Consider the following 24,542-nt stretch of genomic DNA (forward strand, 5'->3'; position numbering starts at 1 on the left):
TACTGGGCTTATACCCCAAAGAGATACTAAAGAAGGGAAAGGGACCTGTATGTACCAAAATGTTTGTGGCAGCCCTGTTTGTAGTGGCTAGAAACTGGAAAATGAATGGATGCCCATCAATTGGAGAATGGTTGGATAAATTGTGGTATATGAATGTTATGGAATATTATAGTTCTGTAAGAAATGACCAGCAGGATGAATACAGAGAGCCTTGAAGAGACTTACATGAACTGATGCTGAGTGAAATAAGCAGAACTAGGAGATCATCATATACTTCAACAAGGATACTGTTGGAGGATGTATTCTGATGGAAGTGGATCTCTTTGACAAAGAGATCTAACTCAGTTTCAATTGATCAATGATGGACAGAAGCAGCTACACCCAAAGAAAGAACTCTGGGAAATGAATGTAAACTGTTTGCATTTTTGTTTTTCTTCCCGGACTATTTTTACCTTCTGAATACAATTCTCCCTGTGCAATAAGAGAACTGTTTGGTTCTGCACACATATATTGTATCTAGAATATACTGTGACATATTTAACATGAATAGGACTGCTTGCCATCTGGGGGAAGGGGTGGAGGGAGGGAGGGGAAACATCGGAACAGAAGTGAGTGCAAGGAATAATGTTGTAAAAAAATTACCCTGGCATGAGTTCTATCAATAAAAAGTTATTAAAAATTAAAATTAAAATAAAAAAAATAGCTGGCCCAATTCTCAGTCGCATCAACAATGCATTAATGTTCCTGTCCTCTCATACCCATCCAAAAATGGTAATTTTTCTTTTTTTGTTATCTTTGGCAATATAATGGAGCTATGAACTGATCTAACCACTATGCAAAACAATTTGGAATTATAAAAAAAAAGGAACTAAAATGTTCAAAACCTTTGACCCGAAGTTCCAAGTGCTAAGCATCTGTTCCTAGCAGATTAAAAACAGAAAGAATTCTTCCAAAGAAACCAAACTATTCATAGTAGTATTTTTTAGCAGTAAGAAAAAAACTAGAAACAAAGTAACCCATTAACTGAGAAATGGCTAAATAAATTGTGGTACAGGGATGTAACAAACTATCAGTGAGGCATAAGAAATGACAGATATTGAAGATATCAGAGAAGACTGAGATGAACCAAAATAATGCAAAGTAAAGAGAACCAAGAAAACAATCGTGTGTGCAGAATACAAGAAACTAAATAAAATTTTGTAGAGGCAAGAATCTGGACATTGAGTGGCTGTCCATCAGTTGGGGAATGGCTGAATAAGTTATGGTATATGAATGTTATGGAATATTATTGTTCTATAAGAAACGATAAGCAGGATGATCTCAGAAAGGCCTGGAAAGGCTTGCATGAACTGATAGTAAGTGAAATGAGCAGAAACAGGAGATCATGGTACATGGCAACAAGATTATACAATGATCAATTCTGATGGACATGGCTCTTTTCAACAACAACATAATTCAGGCCTGTTCCAATGATCTTGTGATAAAGAGAGCCATAAACACCCAGAGAGAGGACTGTGGGAACTGAGTGTGGAACACAACATAGCATCTTCATCTTTTTTGAAGCTGTTTGCTTGTGTTTTTTTCTCATTTTTTTTCCCTTTTTGAGCTGTCTTTTCTCGTGAAGCAAGATAATTGCAGAAATATGTGTAGAAGAACTACACATGTTTAACATATATTGGATTACTTGCTGTCTAGGGGAGGGAGTGAGGAGAAGGGAGAAAAAAAATTGAAACACAAGGTTTTGCAAGGATGAATGTTGAAAACTTATCTTTGCATATATTTTGAAAATAAAAGACTTTTAAAAAAAAGAATGCAAAGTGGATTTTAAAAAAAGAAATGATATCATAAACTTTACAAAATAAATTTTTGGGTTATGCAAGAGTCAATGTTGGAAAAATTACCATACATATGCTCTGTAAATAAAAGGTTTTAATTAAACAACAAAAACAAAACAAATATTTGTTGAACAGAAGAGCCACATCTGAATAAGTGAGAACTATAATCATTTCTGTAACATTTTATAGTTGGCAAAGGTCTTTCCTTACAATAGCCATAAGTATTATTATCCTCATTTTCCAAATGAAGAAATGAGGCTCAAAGTGGTTAAGTAGCTTGCTAGAGGTCACAAATCTAGTAGTACAGAACCAGGATTCAAACCTTACCTTTTGCACTGCTCTTCAACAGACAAATCAGAGTTTTAAGGGCCACGTTTCTCTCTGATGGACAAGGACTTTCTCCTAAGAGATAATATTGGCCCTTTTTCCATAGGGAAATGACTATGTACTCTTCTATTCCTTTCTATGTAAAATCTCAAGGAAAGATCTCAAGCCCACTTATCCACTAAGGATAGTTCTAAGCAATCTGACACTCTACCATGGAGATGGACTCTGAACTCTTCACTTCTGGTTGACAAAATTTTATGTTTCAGAAGCCTTTGATATCCATCTACTACATGTCCTACATGCTGTCTCCTCCCCCACAAAAAAAAAAAAAAGTAGTATATCACAAACTTACATTCAAGATTATGTTCCGAAGGTGCTTCTGTGCAAATGCATTGGCCATATCCTGTTAAGAAAATCAAGGTAAGCATTAGGTGAAAGAGATGGACACATACAGTCCAAGCTGAGGACCATAGAGTTCATAGTGGATGGTTCATTACAGGGCACCCTGTCCAATCTGCTCGTTTTACACATGAGTAAACAAGGCCAAGAGAGCTTAAGTGATTTACTTAAGGTCACAGATGTAAGAAGAAGCAGAATCAGGCTCTGAATCCAGGTCTCCAGATCTGAATGAAATCCATTATTTGTTCCACTGTTCTATACTGCCTTTTTTAATGGACCCTACCCTACACCATAAACTCCTATTAGGATGAACTCATCATGTGGATCATATATATGTCTTGATTCTTACTCTTCCTATTATATCAAGTTTTTCTGAAAAAAAAAATGGAAATGTGATAAAATGAAGAAAATGCAATTGGTTATTTCTAACCAAAAAACAATAATATTTTTATTTCCCAAACTTTTTTTTTGTGCAAGTCCAAATAACTCATAATGTAAACCAGTGTATTGTCTTCAAAAGAAATGTGGATTGGTTTAGTCTGAGAAAGATGTTATGAGAAAATCAAATGGACATTTCACACAGAGAACAGATGGCAAACAGACAGTGCTGCTCTCTAAGCTAAGACGGACACACAAGACTGTGGCTACATTCGGCTTCCTGACCAAATGTTGCTTCTAAAAGCAACAAGAAAGAATGTCCTTTTGGTCCATGCCCTCAAATCCAATTCACATAACTCATATGTTCTGAATGCTTTACAATTGCAGAGAATTTCATTCTAGTGGAGGAGAGAGGGCAAAAAGTGGAAGAAACCACCAAGAACATTAGATAATCACAAAGTAATTTCTACTCTGTACCAAAATCATAGATCTTAGAAATAAGAACTAAGATCCAGGTGTTTCAAATATGGATTCTTACACTCCTTGGTCCCCTGACCTTAGGCATCTTCATCATTTCACCTTTCCAGGATACAATTTCCTCATCTGTAAATAGGAAACAATACCTAGTACAAAGGAGTGATGTGAGCAGAGAACTTTGCACATATGAGTCCTTTGTTTTCAATTGGCCAGTGTTTTCATCAGGGTAGAAGCCTTAATTAGGCATTCCCTAGACATTGCAGAACGACAGGCTCTCTGCATCTCAATTGTCTTAAAGTCTCTGAGGGAAGGAGCATAAGAAGAGGCATGTCAGTGACTCCCCAGAGGTTAAATGACCAGGATTTTCGAGACAGGGGTTCGATTCAGGCATTCTTAGTCTCTCAAAGAAATTATTGTCACCAAGAACATCATTATCATCATGTAGCCCTATATCCTTCTTTACAAAGAAGGGAGCTCAAGGAGAAAAAAAACAACTGCCCAAAGCCATGCTGGGTTCACATTTAGAGGCAGAGATAAGGCCAGAAATTTGATGGGGTGCAGGAGGTCTTACACTTTCCTCCCATCACATTTATCTTTTCTAAATTCATTCTATTCATACAAAAGGGGTTAACATTTCATTATTCTGGCACCACTGGGGAATAAAGTGCTCCATATAACTGGATTTTCAAGTAACTGAAATTTCCCCCTTTTACATGCCAAGATTTCCCCTCCTCCCAATTTTAGCTCACCCTGCTACCTCAAAAGAACAGTTTTTCTTAAATTTATTACACATCTCTGCCTTCTCACACTCAATACAATGAAAGTGATATAACCTTTTCTTAGAGGCTCTTGGTTATCACCATGATCATCAGTTATTGTTTTGGGCCTTAATAGAGTAATGTGATAGGTCTTGATATTGAGCCTTGCTGGGATTTTTGTCCCTACACTTAATGACCCCAGAAAGACTGTTTTATAGTTCTGCCTATGTTTCTTCTGACTTCCCTTTCCTACTCTCAGAATGTCTTCAATACTTCTAATCTGCTTCCTTATTTTATATACAATTCTAAATTTGTGGATACAAAACTGGCTCTGTACCTTACCTTTGGATTAACATACACTTTGGATGTCCCTTTTAACAGACAGCCAGGAAGTATGAAAAGAAAGTTCAGAAGAGACCAGCTGGATGCAGCTACCTTTAGGCAACTGAAACCTCTTACAGGAATGACTCAATCTCATGAAGCATGTATTAATTAGCTCACATCTGTACAATATTTGAAAATTACAAAGTGCTTTATATCTATTAACTGTAATATATTTTTGAAGGACCATGTCATTTTCTGTCTTTGGTCCTGAGTTTGAACAGCTTAAGTGCATAATATTTGTTGGATGGAAATGAATTTCATTGATCCTTCCAATATATCCTGGAAGATGGCTTTATGTTTTATAGATGAAGAAATTGAAACTAAGAAAGGCTACATGACTTGCACAGGTCACAATGAAGACATATAGCATAAATAGGCCATCCCACTCCAAACCCCATGCTCTTCACAAGCTTGTTGCCACCTCTAATAAAGTGGAAAAGAAATTATTTATTACTTGGGAACTCTGATCTTTCCAGGCTGAACATCAATAGGCCTGTATAATGGCAGTACTGACTGAGTGTGGAGACAAGAATACAATGTGCAGAACCCCTCAGGCCCCCAGACAGCACAGCACATGTCTCCTCCTTCACTGCCAGTCAGGGCCTCCCCACCCAAAAGCTGAGGCTGTATCTTGGGGGAGCTGGAGCAGGGCCCTTCCAAAGTGGCAGAGCTACTTACAGTAACAGGCAGGTCTAGAGGATTAAGGAGCTTGTCCTGCCGGCAGAGAGCAGAAAGCACAGAGAGAGGCAGACAGGAATTAGCTTTCAGCTTAGGTACAAAACAAGTACTGGGAAGGAAAGGTTAACATAGCAAAGCCATATAACAAGGACAGACACAGACAGATGCATTGACACCCCCAGTTCTCCAGCCAAGACTACGTCAAAAGGTTTGGATAGTCCCATGTGAATTTGGACTGGCACAATTATAAGAACAAATGATAACTACTTGGTATTTGGATAGCACTTGAACCTAATTTCCTCTAGTGCTTTTACATCTATTATTTAATTCCATTCTCATTAACAGCTTTGTGACATAGGCAGGACAGACAATATTACATATACCCTCACTTTATAAATGGGAAAATTGAGTCTCAAAGAGGGCTTGTTATTGGTAGGTTACTAAGGGAACCTAAACTTCCTTAAAGCCCCCTTTTGCCTTTCCAAAGGTCCCCACTTTACTATTTCAGTCCTTGAAATTTGGCTTTATCCTATATGTTTCTTCTTGGATAAACAATTTCTCCAGAACAGAGATAAAGCCATACCAAATTTTCTATTGAGGAAGGTGAGAGTCAGCCAGGATGAGTGAATCTCTCTTGTCCTCAAAAGGGGCTTCAGTCTCCTTTCCTTTTGACATGTAGATTTTCCTTAGAACTTGGAGCACAGATCAGGAATACAGCAGGAAATTTACAGATCACAGAACTCTAGAACTAGGAAACCTTAGAGATCATCTGGTCTAGCCACCTTTCCTTTGACAGATGAGGAAGTGAGGTCCAGAGAGGTTAAGCAATTTCCCTATGGTCACCCAGGCAGGCAGAATTCAAACCTAACTCCAATGATTCCAAATCCATTATTTTCCCATTACTCCCATGCTGACTCAACATAGGAAAGATAGGATGAATTCTGACTCTTTCTTTTGCAGGAGAAAATTCTCTTAAGAGCCTATATATTTCAGGTGTGAAAGTAATCATTGACCAAAGGGAGGGAAAAAGCTATTTTTAAAAGGCAGAAGAATAAATAAATAAATAAATGATGAAGGCAGTCACACACCTGTCTCTTGTCCTCAGGTGCCTTCAGGAAAAGTGCATTAATCAGCGCGATGGCATAAGTTTGGATCTCTTGATTAGAGCTGTGGGAGGAAAGAAAGCAGAAGGCAATTACTAGTTTCTAAGGTGCAGAATATCTTGATAAGATTTTCAAAATTATTTTTATTTCATTAAATATTTCCCAATTACATGTAAAAAAAATTTAACAATCTTTTTTTTTTTTTTAAATTGAGTTCCAAATTCTCTCCCTCCCATCCCACTAACTCCTTGAGAAGGTAAACAATTTGGTTTTGTTTATACAAGTAAGGTCATGCATACAAAATATTTCCACATTAGCCATGATGCAAAAGAAAACACAAACCAAATAAAATAATAAAAATTGTTTTAAATGCTTCAATTTACATAGAGTTCATCAGTTCTCTGTCTCTAGAGGTGAATAAGATCTCTCATCATGGGGCCTTTGTAATTGTCTTGTATCACTGTCTTAATCAGAATAGCATCTTTATATTATTATTGTTACTATTCTCCAGGCTCTATTTACCTCACTTTGCATCATTTCATTTAAATTTTCCCAGATTTTTCTTAACTCATTCTGTTCAATATTTCTTATATGTAGCACAACAGTAGTCCATCACAATCATATTCCCCAATTGATAGGCATTCCCTCAATTTCCAATTCTTTACCACCACAATAAGGGTTGTTATAAATATTTTGCATATAAAAGTTTTTTTTCTCTTATCTCTTGGGGTTCAGACCTAGTACTATTACAAGGTCAACTAGTATACACAGTTTTATAACCCTTTGTGCATAATTCTAGATTGTTCTCCAGAATGGATGAATTAGTTTACAATTCTATCAACAATGCATTCGTATCCTAATTTTCTCTATCTCTTCCAACTGTGGCATTTTCCTTTCCTGTCACATTAGCCAATCTGATAGGTGTAAGGCAATATCTCAAGAATTGCTTTAATTTGCATTTCTCTAATCAACAATGAGTTAGGGCATTTTTTCATGTGACTATTGATAGTTTTAATTTCTTCTTCTGAAAACTGCCTACTCATATCCTCTGACTATTTATCAAGTTATTTACCAATGACTCTTATTTTTATAAATTTAGCTCATTTCCCTACAAATTTGAGAAATAAGGCTTTTATCAGAGAAACCATGCAAATTTCCCTCTAAGTTTCTATTGCTCCTTCTAATTTTGGCTACATTAATTTTGTTTGTGCAAGTCTTTTAATTTTATCTAATCAAAATTATCTATTTTACTTTCTATAATCCCCTTTTATCTGTTTGTTCAAAAACTCTGGGGAAGTTTTGGGGGGAAAAAAAAGGATTAAAAACACCATTACAACAAAACAACCCTAACCTAATTCCCTGCCCCTGACCGGAATACAGGCTCTGTGATGCATACTGCATGCCATTTTCTTCTGAGAGAGTTTTAGGCTAGGTTACAAAAGTAACCATGGGGATCTCTTCGATAAAGAGAGCTAATTCAGTTTCAATTGATCAAAGATGGGAAACAGCAGCTACACCCAAAGAAAGAACACTGGGAGATGAATATAAACTGCTTGCATTTTTGTTTTTCTTCCCGGGTTATTTATACCTTCTGGATTCAATTCTCCCTGTGCAACAAGAAAACTGTTCGGTTCTGCACACGTATATTGTATCCAGGATATACTGTAACCTATTCAACATGTAAAGGATTGCTTGCCATCTGGGGGAGGGGGTGGAGGGAGAGAGGGGAAAAATCAGAACAGAAGTGAATGCAAGGGATAATGTTGTAAAAAATTACCCTGGCATGAGTTCTATCAATAAAAAGTTATTAAAAAAAAAAAAGTAACCTAGGCCAGTTTGGTGGTTCAGACTAAAGATTAGAATGGAATGAAACACTGGTAGACTAACACCTTACAGAAAAGATGTTTACTTAACAATGGAGCATGAAAAGGATAGTCAGCAAGGACACAGTATTATTTGAGGTAGATGAAGCCCCCCACCCTTTGTCTTCAAACAGAAATGTTCTGTCAGAATGGTGTGCTAACAGTAGTGGAATAGCCATTATGTCTAAGGAGTTTCTACTACTTCTGGAATGGTTTTTTAATTTCTAAGGTGATCAGAATGCCAAGTTTGCAACTGAAATCTTAAGTCTGTTGAACCATTCAAGCCATGAGGACAGCTTAGAGAAAAACAAGACCAGCCAAGTAAATGTTGCTTTTACTTCTTATGATAGGCAGTTAAATCAAAATAAAGAAAAAGGACCCCATGTACAGAAATTTTCTGTGGAAGCAAAGAATTACAAAATAAGAGGGTACCCAGCAATTAAGGAATGGATAAACAAATTATATTGATGAATATAACTGGATACCCTGTGCTGTTAATTAATTAATGATGAAAGGGATGGTTTCAGAGAAACCTCAAAATACCTGTATGAATTGATGAAGACAAAAGTAAGCAGAACAGGAAGAACAACATATATACCAATGTTATACAAGGGAAAAAACATCATTCTGCATGATTGTGCATATTTGTTTTATAAAATTTTATTTTCCCTTTTTCCCCCCTTCTCAATGGGGGGCAGAGAGATTATGGAGATGAAAAAGAAAATAAAAATTTGTTCATTAAAAACAACTTAATTTTGAGGCTGATAGGTGGCGCAGTGGATAGAGCATCAGCCATGAAGTCAAGAGGACCCGAGTTCAAATCTAATCTCAAGACACTTGACACGTCCTGGTTGTGTGACCCTAGGCAAGTCACTTGACTCCAATTGCCTCGGGGGAAAAAATTTAATTTAAAAAAAAAATTAGCAGTTAACACTGATCCCACTATCTTGTTTTCCATCATTATTAGCCAAGCTGCTGGTCTTGTCTCACTTTACAAAAGAAACAAAATGCAGAAAGCTATGATCAATGAAGTATAGGTTATGTTATAATTCACATTTGTATAGCACTTCATAGTTTAAAGAATGCTTTCCTCGAGCAATTTGGAACTATGCTCAAAAAATTATCAAACTGTGCATACCCTTTTATCCAGCAGTGTTTCTACTGGGCTTATATCCCAAAGAGATACTAAAGAAAGGAAAGGGACCTGTATTGCCAAAATGTTTGTGGCAGCCCTGTTTGTAGTGGCTAGAAGCTGGAAAATGAATGGATGCCCATCAATTGCAGAATGGTTGAGTAAAATGTGGTATATGAACGTTATGGAATGTTATTGTTCTGTAAGGAATGACCAGCAGGATGAATACAGAGAGGACTGGTGAGACTTACATGAACTGATGCTGAGTGAAATGAGCAGAACCAGGAGATCATTATATACCTCAACAACGATACTGTTTGAGGATGTATTCTGATGGAAGTGGATCTTTTCGATAAAGAGAGCTTTAATTGATCAATGATGGATAGAAGCAGCTACACCCAAAGAAAGAACACTGGGAAATGAATATAAACTGCTTGCATTTTTGTTTTTCTTCCCGGGTTATTTATACTTTCTGAATTCAATTCTCCCTGTGCAACAAGAAAACTGTTCGGTTCTGCTAACATATACTGTATCTAGGATATACTGTAACCTATTCAACATGTAAAGGACTGCTTGCCATCCAGGGGAGGGGGTGGAGGGAGGGAGGGGAAAAATCAGAACAGAAGTGAATGCAAGGGATAATGCTGTAAAAAATTACCCTGGCATGGGTTTTATCAATAAAAAGTTATTTAAAAAAAAAAAAAAAAAGAAAGAAAGAAACATTTCCTCACTCTTGTGAGGTCCTCAAGAAGTTTCCCTTGGGGGGGGGGGGGGAAATAAGCATGCTTTCCTCAAGAATCTATTCAGTAGATAGTGCAAGGATTATTAGCTTTATTTTATTGATGAAGAAATTCAGGCTCAGACTGGCAGAGGGGCTTGTCCAAAGATGTCTAAAGAGGCCTCTAAGTTCAGTGTTTTTTCTATGACACCACACCTGCCTCAGAACACCTCAGAGGAAATTTCCTGGTCTACTGCTTAACCCAATGAATCCATTTGCTTTTTTTGCTCTGTAAATTCTGGGAAAACATCCAATGATGGACTAAAAGGCAAAGACAGGAGATGCAAAGAAAACATAGTGCACGGCATGCTTCCCTTTTGCTCAAAGTGGTAGAGCAGAGCTAATTGAAAATACAATCAAGAGGGGCCCAAATACTGCTGCCCACATGACCCTACTTTATCAGAATCCTGGCAAGACTGACTATGCCAGCAGGAATGGAGCAGGGGTCAGGAAGGGATCACTGATGGATAACCTGATTTGCAGACCAGCTACAAATGAAGAAAAGAGGAAGCAATAATAGCAGTGTTCTCAGGAGTTCACTTGTTTCATTTCCTAGGGAAAATATTTATAGAATGTAATAAAAGTTACCAAAATTATATAGTACTTCACAGAATTATCTACTCTGAGTCTCAACAGCCCTGATACACTTAATGCATCTATGAGTGATGGTTTACAAATGAGAAACCAAACCTCAGACAGTTACTAACAGTAAGTAACTGGGCAAGTTGCTTAGTCTGTATGCCTTAGTTTCCTCAATTATAAAATGCTGGTAACAATAGCGCCTACTTTCCAGGGTTATTGTAAGGATCAAGTGGCACTGTATTTGTAAAAATCATAGCACAGTGCTTGGCCTAAGGTAAGCACTTCATAAATGCTTGTTTCCTTCCTTCCTTCAGAGGTGACTTGTTGATACATGCAAGAGCTGGGATTTGAATGTGGGTTCTTTAATTCCAATTCTATTGCTCTCTTCATCCCAAAACTTATCTGCTATATTAATGAACCTGAACCGCAGTTTCCTGATAGGCCTGTTGTAAGGTAAACATTACAAAGCATAAAGCATTAGGCTAGTAGGGGCCATACCCCAGCTGCTTCTTGGCAGTAAGTCCCACAAGGAAACTCCCTGGTTCAGCAGCTTCCTCTCACTCCTAGCCTTTCATACAGGACAAGGGGCAGGGAAGTGGGGGTGGTGTATGCACTGAGCAAATATTATTTTGAAGGAACCAACAAGCCAACAACTTAGAGTCTTCCCAAAGGAGAGACAGGGATGAGAGAGATGAAAGCCAACAAAGCAAAAGGCAGGGTCTCTTACTCACACCTGGAGGTGGGAGATGAGCTGGCCCACGGTGATCTCCTCAGCTATCTTCTGGTACAGGCTCTGACTGTTCAGGACCATGCTCTCCAGGATAGCTAGCGACCGCTGCAGGATGGACACATCCACCATGGGCTGGCTCACATACCCAGCGATCTAAACCCAGAGAAAAAGAAGCAAACTCATCTACAGGTTCGAAGGCAGTGTGCTGGGGCATTGCTGACTTGTGACAGATTTGGATTTATGAAGCTAGAACTCCAGAAACTGCTTCTTTCCTCCCACACATCAGGAATGCAGTCTAAGTATGTTGCTATCTATTTTATGGCTACTTGGTTCAAACTGAGAGACTTCCTTTCTCCAGATATGTATTATCCAGTCTTAGGTAAAACACAAGATCTTTCCAAGCACACAAACACATGTGTTCTCTTCTTAATTATAACTCTTTAAGAGCCAAAGCCCAGGATTCATAACAGGAAGTAAAATATAGATAACTGGGGAAAGGATATTGAAATGTGATATGAAGATTAAAGGCATCAATAAAAGAATGAAAAGAGAGGTAAAGAAAGGACAGTTTAAATTACTAGAGGCCCATTTCACTAATTAAGTCAGAAGAGCCCAAATACATCCTTTTTTAAGATGTATCACTCCAACACCTTCACAAAATCATGGAATCTTAAGACTGGGAAGGTATCCCAGGGATCACCAGTTAATTATCTCCTGACAGCCAATGCAGATATTTCCACCACCAGTCACTTACTCTCCCTAGGTCTCCTTTTCCTCATCTATAAAATAAGGGGATTGGAGCAGACAACTCCCATTTTAATGGTTTTAATTCAGTCCTCTAGGGCCAATGCCAAGTAGAACAAATCTCATCCCTCTTCCATAGAGAGTCATCTTGTTCCTCCTAAAACATGATGCCATGGTCCCATGGGCAATAGAGACCTCGTTTCCCTCCTCTGCTGCCAAAGGCATGTGCACATGCACATAAGCACTGCATTCAGTCATTAACCAATATGCTCACAGAAAACAAACACTTTAAATCATAATCACATTTCAAATTTTTGCTCTTCAATGGAAGTGCTCCAGTGTGTCAACATCTCTTCCAAAATGTAGCTACCCAGAACTGAATTCTATTCTTCAAGCATGACTGATCTGAATTTGGTAAAAATGCTTTCTAAAGTTCTAATCAAACAGGCTGATCAGCTCTTGGGCCAACCTGCCTTTATGGACACCTTCCCTAACCAGAAAGAACATCCTCTCAGCAGCAGAGCCCAATAAGCAGTAGGTGGCAGGGGCTTAGGAGGTGAAGGATTGAGCAGGAGGGTCCTCACCTGCTTAATGAAGGTGATCGAAACCATGTCCCAGGAGACAATACCATGGTCCATGAGTTCCAGGAAGGCAGTCAGGGTGAATGCCAGCATTTCACTGTAACTGAGGAGTGTGAGAAACACATATAAATATTCAGAACAGGGAGCCAAGGCAGGAGGGCAAATTTTTAAAAGTTTTATTGTTATCTTTTTTTTTTTTTTTAAACAACACAATCATTTCACCTGATATGCCCCCTGTCATTCCCCATCTGTTCCCTCCCCCCCCCCTTCTTTCTTCACTTTTCCCATTTTACAAATGGGAATATTTTTTCTTAGTCACCCTTTTATGGATGCATTTTCCCCTACTTTTTGGCACATTTTTGTGTGCTGTCTTCTCTCAGAGAATAAATTTCTTTAGGACAGGGATTATACTATTTGGAAAGGGGGAGGAGGAATTGGGGTTAAGTGACTTGCCCAGGGTCACCCAGCTAGGAAGAGGCCAAATCAAGTCCTCCTAACTTCAGGGCTGGTGCTCTATCTACTCCATCCCCTAGCTGCCTCAACTATACTTCTTTTTGTTTGTGTTTATATCTCCAGTGCTTAGCACAGGGCTTGGCACATAAGTACTTAATAAATGCCTGTTACCTTTATGTTAACATAAATTTGTTACAATTACTTTGTCCAACCACTTTATTTTATAGATGAAGCAACTAAGAGTCAGAGAGAAGTGCAAATTGTAAATTTTAGAATGGAAGGATCTAATCTTTCCAGTGGCAAAGTGGTCAAAATAAATAAAAGAAGAATTGCAAACTATAAATTGCCATGTGAACGGCAGCTCTAAACATCTAAGAGAAGTGCAAATCAAAGCAACTCTGAGATTTCATTTCACACCTAGCAGATTAGCAAACGTAACAAAAGATGGGAACAGTCAACATTGGGAGGCAGAATTGTGGAAAGATACAACTGTCTATTGGTAGATTTGTGAATTGGTCCAACCATTCTGGAAATTAAGAATTATGCTAAGGAAGGGATGTGGATTCAAATCCTACCTCTTTCAATTACTACCTGCATGATGTTGAGTACTTGTTTATCCCTCTTTGCCTCAAATCTCTTATCTAAAAAAATGAATAGATGGACTAGATTGCTTCAAAACTTCATGCTGCCCCACCAACTCCAACTCCACCCCAGCCCAAGCCTTAAATTCATGAGATTTCACCACTAGGTATTTACCCCAAGGGCATCAAAGATAGAAAGGATTCATAAATAACAAAATGTTTAGAGGAACACCTTTTATAATTGTGAAGACCAGGAAGCAAAATATGCCATGCCTAAATAAATTTTGGTACATAGATGTAAAGGAACATTGATAAATTGTCAGAAACAAATATAAATATAGAGCAGGAAATACATATAAACAGATGCAAAATGAAGTCAGAAAAATGAAGAAAATAATATACACAATGACTACAACAATGTAAAAAAAAGGAAAAAAACAATGCAGCAATACTGAATAAAAGTGATAAATAACTCTGGCTCTGAAGAAGAGAAAACAACTCCCTGTCTGCTCCTTCTCCATAAAGGGTAAGAAATATAAATGTGGGACCCTGAGTAAAATGAAAGATTGGACTGAGGGACTAGCTGGTTTAGCTGAGCTATCATCTTACTTCCTTCTTTATGATGTTTTGTTTTAATGGCTTGCTCTCTGGAAAGAAAATGGAGGAGGGATGTGTTTGGAAATCAGGGTGAGATGTCTAAACTTTTCCTAAAAGACAGAAATCATCAAGTCTAAATTACTCGCTTTATAGATAAGAAAACTAAGGCTCAGAGAAAAGGTGATAAAAGAGTGAGTTAGTAGCAGAGCTAGATATAGAACCCAGAGTTCTAAGTATCAAATCTGGTATTTTTTTCCACGACACATCATAAGCCTAGGAAATTCCTGACGCACGTGACTCCAAAGCCCAAGAAATACACACACAAAATACAATCTTCTCCCTAACTACCAGAATGCCAGACCTTGATGGCAACAACTATTAAGCAATAATTATGAATAATAAGAACAGTATTGCTGTTCAAGGCCTCAGGTTAACATGCCCAAGAATTTCCTTTCTGTAACTAAGGCATCAGAGAACTCCTTTAGGCAACAACATTTAAAATATGCACCCAGGCTAAGTGTCAAGCTTAGCTGTCACTCTCAGTGGGTGAGCCATAAGTAGCATATTGGGGACTGTCAAATAAAACATACCCATATTTCTTAGGGCAGCCAACCTGAAAGAAGACTTTTGACCTTAACATTTATAAAATAAGGTCCCTACTGCCTCTAAATGAAGAATGGGAGCAAGATTGCAGCTGATGACGTTCTCCTGTTCCATTTCCTAACTTGTTCACGTGAGCACTGAGGAATTGTGAAGACACTGTACAATGCTGGAAGAACAGATTAGACAGTTTGTGAGCTGAGGGTGGAGGGTAGAGGTGGTGACAACCATGGTGGAGAAAAGGATGGGATAAATGTGATTGAAGAAATAAGTGGATTAAGGATAATCCAGCAACATGGGTATAGGATGAAAGATTTGCAAGCCCTTGTCCTCTTCCTCTACCTCATCTCATTTCTTAGTGTCTTAGCAAATTAACAGGTATGTCAAAGACTGATCTCTAATATCTTTGAATTCCTATAGTATTTGTCTGTACCAGTTACTTGATTCAATCATATTTTATCTCTTACACTTATGAGTTATATGATGACATCAATCACTTAATTCTGAATCTCAGTCATAAAATATAAATAACAATACCTACCTCACAGAATCTTTGTGAGCAAAGTGCTTTCTAAGCTATGATGCACTGTATTAATAAGAGCTGTTATTATTATTCTTACTTTGGCTTTCCATGTAAGTCTTATCTCCCCAACTAGACTGAAGGTAGAAACTATGAATTTCTCATAGTTCACTGTACATAGCAGATACATCACAAACACTTGTTGGATACGATAAATTAATGAGTAATAACAGTAAGTATGATAAATATTACCTCCATTTGAGGAACTTGAAATTCAGATGGATTAAGTGATTTACCCAAGAGCACATTGCTTGTCTCTACCAGAGTAGGGATTTAAACCTAGTTCTATTTAACAGCCCTGATGTTGTCACAGTACAAGCTGCCTCCCCTCTCAGGAAGCCCTGAGGACAGGGCTTGTGACACACTTACTGAGACAAAAGCTTGGTGCCACTCTCTACCAGCCTCGTCAATACCACGATTCCCTCCATATTGATGAATTCAGTGGCAAAGGTCACATCAGCAGAAAGTTTGGCCAATTCCTTCATAGCATCCAGTCGAGTCTCCATGTTAGATGACTGTGTCCTCTCCATAAGTTGGCGTGCAGCCCGAGACTACAAAATCAGACAAATGCATTACCAGCCCTGCCCACTTTTCCCTCATCTGTTCCTCATGGCAGATCCCTGAATTGGGGACAAATCTTGGGATCCTTAAGTGACTGAGGCTAAAGTGGAGTCATTTTTTCCATTAATTGCATTTGAGGCAGGTCAACAAACTTTATTAGTAGCCTACTCAGTGTAGAGCCTGGGGATTACCAAGTTAAAACACCAGGGTTGTCCTTAAGGACAATCTAGTAAGGGGGATATCACATGCACAAATAAGTATGATAAAAGGCAGAATGCAACAGGAACAAAGGAGAGGCCTAGGGAAAATACTAGAAGAAATCTGGAGAGAAAACAAAATAATCATTTCCAGCTAGGAAAGCAGACAAAGCTATGTGGAAGAGATGGCACTTCAACTAGCCCTTAAAAAAAGTTAATTTCTACAGAAAGTACACTCCAGGTGTCAGTAACAACAAACTATGGAGGAAAGAGAATATAGGATAAAGCTGGAAGAGAACTATGGGACAAAGTAATCCAATAGGACTGGAATGGAAAATGTGTGAGGGAGAGTAGGACTAGATGAGATTAAAAAGGTAAGCTGAAATCTGAATGTGAAAAGTCTTAAACCCCAAGCGAAGGAAGAGGCAGTCTATCCTATTGATAAGAAGAAGCCACTCGACTTCTGAACAGGGTAATGGCTTGGTCAGATTTTCCCTCTAGCATGGTTATTTTGGCAGCTAAGTGAGGTTAATTTAGAGAGGGGAGAGACTGGAGGCAGGAAGAACAGGTGGAATACTATTACAATAGTCCAGAGGAGAAGTAATTAGGGACTTAAGGACTGTGGGAGTGAAAAGGAGGGGGTTGGATGGAAAACAGTGCGCCAAGACCAACATGGTTATTCATGTTTTTCTCACATTTTGCCCAGAGGAAAAAGCATAACACTAGAAAAGAGTTCTTAATAAAATCTTTATAAAAATAAGCACTCCTCTACCTTGAGTAAACTATTCCTACATGCAGCAGTGTCACTGATTATTCTGAAGGCAGACTGGTATGATGAAAGGGACAGCCTAGGGGTCAGGAGACCAGGGCTTCTAAACCTTTCAAAGCCACTTCATAGCTGAGCAATTCAGTTATCCTCCCTGATCCTTAGTTTCCTCTTTTGTAAAACAGCAGAAAGTTTGGCCAATTCTTACTTACTTACACTATCCGCCAATCAACCACTAGTTTCTAAAACCTACTGCATGCCAGGGAATTATGTAGGACCTGAGGCTACAAAGACAAAAATGAAACAGTTTTTGTCCTCAAGGAACTCACATTCTGTAAGATCTAAAAGCACATGTAATATCACATAGTAGATGTCTACCTCCAAGGATCAAATGAGATCATGTATGTAATGTGCCATACAGTGATTTTCTCTTTCTTTGCTACTATTCATCCAAGTAGAGATCTAGAGAATTTTTCAAAACTGTCATGGAAGCCATGTATGCTAGTTCTCTGGCAGATTTCTTTCTTTTGTTGTTGTTGTTGAGGCAATTGGGGTTAAGTGACTTGCCCAGGGTCACACAGCTAGGGAGTATTAAGTGTCTGAGGTAAAAGTTGAACTCAGGTCTTCCTGACTTCAGAGCTAGTGCTCTATCCCCTGCATCATCTAACTGCCCCTCTGGCAGATTTCTCATAGTGATGCATAGTGATGCAGAGCTTCCCTCTATAATACAGTACATTCCCTTAGCCAAATTACCTGTTCTACCACCCATGTTTCAAAGTCCAGATGCCTCTTTCAGGAAGCATTTGCCTCCTCACCCACAAAGAAGTCTCCCAGTATCTTTACCAAAAAAACCCTTAATAGGATCATAAAGAGCTGGACACAACTATACAATAATAATGTATATATTTACATGTGTTCATGTCATTCTCCCATTAGAATATAAGCTAACTGAAGGGAGAGACTGACTTTTTTCATTGTATTCCTTTTTCTTAATATGGGTTCTGGCACAAAGTAAGTGCTTAATACATTCCTGTTGATTGACTGAAAAAAAAGTCAACAACAAAGCATATGTTATGTCCTGTGCTTAATACCAGTGAAATAGATGATAAGATAGTCCCTGTCTTCAAGGAATTAACTGTCAAGGATATATGACATGTTATACATATAGCAAACAAAGAAATAATTCAAAGTGCTCTAAAAACTATTTCCTATTATGCCAGAACACATAACAAGTCCTTTGCTATTTGATGAATCTAGGATCCATTGTGTGCTCATCACCTCTACTTCTTTAGCCTCTCTCTCTTCCCATAAATAAGGGTCTTACTAACTCTTTTCCTCTTTCAGTATGGAGACCCCCTAATTCTTTTTGTAATTCTGTGAAGTACTGGTCCTTAAGATAAAGATGATGGGGAAAATTGTTGCAGAATGAAACAATTCATTTGTTGTTTGAGAACTATCCAACTACAAATGCAGAAGCTATCTCAATGCCTCTCAAGCAATACTACTATGATATTTTCTATTTCAGAAAACTGACTTCAAAAAGAATCCAGAGAAGCAGCTAGGTGGCACAATAGATAGAGTACCAGCCCTGAAGTCAGGAGAATCTGAGTTCAAATCTGGCCTCAGACAATTAACACTTCCTAGCTGTGTGACCCTGGGCAAGTCACTTAACCCCAATTGCCTCAGAAAAAAAAAATACAGAAAAATGCTCCACTTTGTTCTAGAAAAGTATCTGACACTCAGTTTACATTCAAAGTCAGGTTATTTCAAAAGACTACTGGCTTGCTCTAAGAACTTATGGTCACAAATAGGGAGATTACCTACCGGTGAGATGGCCAGCTGCAAGATCGTCCCATTTTTTATGTCACTGCGGGTCTGAGCACAAAGAAAGAACAAATAAGAATGTAATATGGCACGCTTTCAAGCTAACAGGGCCAACAAAGGCTTGCTTTGTTAAAGAATGATGTAATAGAGTCTGGCAAATCCTTCGCACAGACAATGGGCTGCTACTATCCCTGCTTATGCCAATTGAACTGGGAAGAAAAGATTTCCAATCAAAAAGGACAGACAGAGCTAGTATGGTGTAACAGTGCCAACAATGGACTGGGCATTAGAAGATCTAGATTCTACTTCCAACTCTGCCCCTGACTTGCCTTGTGACCTTAGACAAATCACTGACCCTTTCTCTCTAGGCTTCAGTTTCCTTAATGGTAAAATAAGAGAAAATGAACCAAATGATCTTCAGATAGAGCAGGTGCTAAAGTCGTTCCTGGCACTGATGCTCCAAGTTCATAAAATCTATCTATGGTCCAAGGGTGCCTCCATCTCTTTGGCCTGTGATTCAAGGTATAGTGTCACCCAATCAGAAAAGAATTCTATACCCTGCATGTGGGAAACTCCACCCACCAAGCCCACAGAAGTAGCAGCCTCTGGAATAGCTCTCTTCAGAACTGGCCCAAATTCACTGCCTACCCTTTCTTCAGTACTAACCTGCTCAGTGATGTATAGCTGAGGGCCATCTGCATAACGGAGAGTGTAGTACTCAGGATTTGGTAGTGACCACCTGGTTAAAAGGACAAAAACACATAACAAAACAAACCCACATGCATACATACAGATCCAGTATCTGCCCACATTACTCCTTACTTCATCCCACCAGCTGCAGTTCTAAAAAATAATTTGTGTCCAAAGCAAATTCCCATGTACAGTAAGTATTAATCAACGTCGCGTCTATTAAATCAAATCAAATCATACTGTAAAAGGACAAAGTCTACCTTCTGTAAAGCATTTTTTTAGATACTTAGTTATAGGCTGTGACTAGTTGTGCCCATGAACCAGAGGAGAAAAATATAAAGAATATCTAAGTGGAGGGAGAAACAGAAAGAATTTTACCATATTACAGACCACCTCGATAGACATAAGAGATCAGCACTTCAAGAACTTGAATAACAGATGAACCAAATCAGATCCCTTAGAGCAGTAATAAAATGAACCAGCTACACCCAGGGAAAGAACTCTGGGAAATGACTATGAACCACTACATAGAATTCCTAATCCTTCTATTCTTGTCCGCCTGCATTTTTGATTTCCTTTACAGGTTAATTGTACACTATTTCAAAGTCCAATTCTCTTTGTACAGCAAAATAACTGTTTAGACATGTATACTTATATTGCATTTAATTTATACTTTAACATATTTAACGTGTATTGGTCAACCTGCCATCTGGGGGAAGGGGTGGGGGGGAAGGAGGGGAAAAATTGGAACAAAAGGATTTGCAAGTGTAAATGCTGAAATATCCATGCACACATATCTTGTAAATAAAAAACTATAATAAAAAAATAAATAAAAAGAACTTGCATAACATGGTACTGATGGAAAATTTCAATTATCCAGACATCTTCTGGAACCCACCCTCTAACAAAAACAGAGTAACTAATGATGTGTTGATTTATTTTAATGATGATTCATTCTAGAATATTCTCCTATTCCAGAACAGATACCCCCTTTTGAAGAATGATATTTTACTAGCAGGCAGAAACTGAGTGTTGGAATAGAAATGATATAAACCTTGAACGATTCTTCCTCCCTAATGTTTATAAGGAGAAACAGTAGAAAGTCAATTTTAAGTTTAAAACAAGTCAAATGTGGGAAGAGAATATTTTAAAGAGAGTGGGAAAAGGCTACATAAAATCTCATGGATCAAAATTCCATTGGCCAAGTCAGTCCAGAAGAGATTGCAAGAATGATACTTTGAAGACACAAAAAGGAAAACAATTCTAGTGAGGAAGAAAAACCTGAAGAGTTATGTGAATAGAGAACTCAATCAACTTAATTTTTTTAAAAAGAAATTAATAGAAAATGCATCCACAGGCAGGTAAAAGAGAATGAATAAAGAACCTAGCTCAATCCTGTAAGAATGTCAGAAGTGCTACAGCTCAGAAATAGCTCAGGTTGGAAAAAAAAAAAAAACTAAGGAAAACAAAAGGATTTTTTTTTTTAATCAATATTGGGGAGGTAGCTAGGTGGTGCAGTGTATAGAGCACCAGCCCTGAAGTCAGGAGGACCTGAGTTTAAATCTGGCCTCAGACATTTAATACTTCCTAGCTATGTGATCCTGGGCAAGTCACTTAACCCCAATTGCCTCCAGCAGAAAAAAAAAAATCAATATTAGGGATTAGGAAAACCAAGGGCAGCATAAGACCACTTGCCTACAGAGGAGAGGACAACAATAACTGTCAAAGAGAAGGTATAATTGGCTAATTCTTGTTTTGCTTAGTTTCTCTAAGGATGATCTTTCTACTGATTGAAAATGACAAAACAAAATTGGCAAACTGGAACTAATTCCTAAGTCACAAAAAGAGATAGTAAAAAATACCCAGTGCCCTTGAAAAAAATCAAGTGTCCTAGCCCAGAGGAACGATGTGCTCTGTACTAAAAAAGCTAATAGATACAAATGCAATGATTGGGGCTAGGTCAGGATCATGATCAGTGAAGAAGAGAGGTGATGCCCAACTAGTCAAGAGCAAATGTCACAATCTTCAAAGAGATGAGAGTGTAAAAATTACAGACCAGTGACTTTGACTCTGATTCCTAAGAAAATGCTACAACAGAACATTAAAGAAAGGGTTAGTGAATATCTAGGAAAGGAAACAGTGATTTCAGAGACCCACCATGGCTTCACTAAAAACAAGTCAAGCCAGGCAAAACTTAATTTCACTTCCAGCTGGGTCACTAACTGGTAGATAGGGAAATTGTGTGTATTTGTATGTATTTGTATTCTATCTAAACATCTGAATTCAATCTTCCTGACTCCAAGGTCAGTCCTCTATTTGTTATGCTATCCTGCCAAAAAGTTGAAATTTTTTAAAATTTTATTTTAATAATATATTATATGATAATATCATCTATATCAAGTTTCTATATATAGATATCTATATATCTATATTTTGATAATGATAGTTATAACTGTATTCAAATACAAAATACAAAAAGCATTCAATGTGAAAGAGGAATTAAGACTGGTTCTGTTTAGCCACAGAGGGAAGAAAAGAGGACTAATGTGTGGAAGTTGCAACAAGATAAATGTATGCCTGATGTTAATAATAATACATAATAAGCTAACATTTAATATTTATATAGCACCTACTATTTGTCAGGCACTGTACTAAGCACTTCACAAACATTATTCCGTCTGATTCTAACAACCCTGGGAATTGAATGCTATTATTACTCTCATTTTATAGTTGAGTAAACTGAGGCAAAAAGTGAAGTGACTTGCGCAGGGTAACACAGATAGTAAATGTCTGAATTAGATTTGAACTCGGGTCTTCCTGACTTCAGGCCTAGCACTGTACCACCAAACTACATTCAGGAAGTTTCCTAATAATTAAGGCTATACAAAGTGAAACAGGCTGCCTAGGCAGACAGTGAGGTCCTTCTCACTGGTGATCTTCAAGTACAGACTGACTTTTTGTAGGACATGGTATAGCAGACCTTCTTTTCAAACCCAGGCTAAACCAGAAGACTAATGAAATTATCTTTCAATTTGAAAATTCTGAGATTTTTTGATTTTAGGGAAATCACTTCAATTCTCTGGCTGCTATAAAATGAGGGCGTTAGACTAGATGATATTTAAGTTCTAACCACATTTCTCTCATAATAATTTGGTAAAAACCAAGGATCTAGATTATAGGGTGAACCGTCACCAACTTGTGTGAGTTTGGGCAAGTCATCTCTCTGCTGAGCCTTAGCTTCCTCCTCTGAACCATAAGGAAACTGAATTCAACCTCTAAACTTTACAGCTTGGCATTCCCCAATGAAACGATCAAAGGATATGAACAGACAATTTTCAGATGAAGAAATTACAGCTATTTCTAGTGATATGAAAAAGTGCTCTAAGTCATTATTGATTAAAGAAATGCCAATTAAAACAATCTCAGATACCACTTCACATCTCTCAGGTTGGCTAAAATGACAGGAAAAGATAATGATAAATGTCGAAGGGGAGGTAGGAAAATTAGTACACTATTGCATTGTTGGTGGAGTTGTGAAATGATCTAACCATTCTGGAAAGCAATTTGGAATTATGTCCAAAGGACTATCAAATTGTGCATATCTTTTGAATTCAGCACTGTCTCTACTGAGTCTATATTCCCAAAAGATCATTAAAGAGGGAAAAGGACACACATGTGCAAAAATGTTTGTAGCAACCCTTTTGTAAACTGCAAGGAACTGGAAACTGACTGGATGCCCATCAGCTAGGGAATGGCTGACTAAGTTAAGGTATATGAAGATAATATAATATTATTGTTCCATCAGAAATAATGAGCAGACTGATTTCGGAAACGCCTGGAAAGACTTACATGAACTGATGCTAAGTAAAGTAAGTAGAACCAAGAGAATATTGTACATAGTAATAAGAAGATAATAAGATGATCAATTCTGATGGATGTGGCTCTTTTCAACAATGAGATGATTCAGGGCAATTTCAATAGACTTGGTATGGAAAGTGCCATCTACATCCAGAAAGACTACTATGGAGACTGAATGTGGATCAAAGCATAGCATTTTCACCTTTTGTTGTTTTTGTTTGGTTTTTTTTTTTCTTGTGTTTTTTTCTTTTTGATCAGATTTTTCTTGTGCAACATGACAAATATGTAAATTATATTTAGAAAAACTGCATGTTTAACCTATATCAGATTGCTTGCTGTCTTGGGGAGAGGAGAGGTAAAGGAGGGAAGAGGAAAAATCTGGAATACAAAGTTTTACAAAAATGAATGGTGAAAACTGTCTTTACATGTATTTGGAAAAATAAAATACTATTTGAAAAAATCCCCATAAAACATAAGAAAACTTATACTTTATGGCTTGGGTACTTTATAAATTTATTATAATTCTAAATAATGCATTTTGTAATCTTAGATTTTAGTCAACTTTTTAAAAGGGGAGAGCTAAAATCAAAGAGCCTCATTCTTCTATATCAATAATATATGCATAGGGGAAAAAGGGGTTCTCCTATGTGACTACATCATGTATGCATGAAAATATGCACCAATTTTCATGGCAGGGAGTGGAAACAGTAAAGAAAACTGGGAGAATATGGTGACTAAAAGATTTCCTTGGTGATGGCAACTATATCCTTAGACGGGGATAATAGAACTGGTGAAAGTCTATGCTTCAATGAAAGAAGCTGTGAAACTGTGACACCAGAATGTTGAAGCATTCTACCCATCCCCTGAAGGAGACGTTATGGATTCATTGTCCAAAATGACACACATGTATTTTTTGAACTTGCCCAAACAAGAATTTTTTTTCTTGAATATGCCTATGTTACAAGGGTTCTTTTTTCTTTCTTTTTAAATTAGGGGTAAGAAACAGGGAAAGAAGGTGGAGTTTTCATTTAAAAAATTTTTTTAAATCAAATTAAAAATTTTTTTAAAGTGGGGATAGTAAGCAGTC

At 37.7% G+C, this 24,542-nt stretch overlaps 1 protein-coding gene across 2 annotated transcripts in view; it reads right to left on the bottom strand.

Moving 5' to 3' along the window:
- ELMO2 (engulfment and cell motility 2) overlaps positions 1-24,542 on the bottom strand; it is a 52,771-nt gene that overhangs the window by 16,068 nt on the left and 12,161 nt on the right. Inside the window, exons 4-11 of one of the 2 annotated variants that reach the window (XM_051979958.1) lie at positions 19,574-19,646; positions 18,908-18,958; positions 15,929-16,110; positions 12,752-12,851; positions 11,425-11,576; positions 6,325-6,403; positions 5,237-5,272; positions 2,515-2,565 (exon numbers count right to left, since the gene is read on the bottom strand). In XM_051979958.1, coding sequence (XP_051835918.1) covers positions 2,515-2,565; positions 5,237-5,272; positions 6,325-6,403; positions 11,425-11,576; positions 12,752-12,851; positions 15,929-16,110; positions 18,908-18,958; positions 19,574-19,646 — 724 coding nt within the window. The remainder of the gene's footprint in view (positions 1-2,514; positions 2,566-5,236; positions 5,273-6,324; positions 6,404-11,424; positions 11,577-12,751; positions 12,852-15,928; positions 16,111-18,907; positions 18,959-19,573; positions 19,647-24,542) is intronic. The other variant, XM_051979959.1, reaches the window with a different exon arrangement.

The sequence above is a fragment of the Antechinus flavipes genome, chromosome 2 (genome assembly GCF_016432865.1).
Source record: "Antechinus flavipes isolate AdamAnt ecotype Samford, QLD, Australia chromosome 2, AdamAnt_v2, whole genome shotgun sequence".
Taxonomy (NCBI): Eukaryota; Metazoa; Chordata; class Mammalia; order Dasyuromorphia; family Dasyuridae; genus Antechinus; species Antechinus flavipes.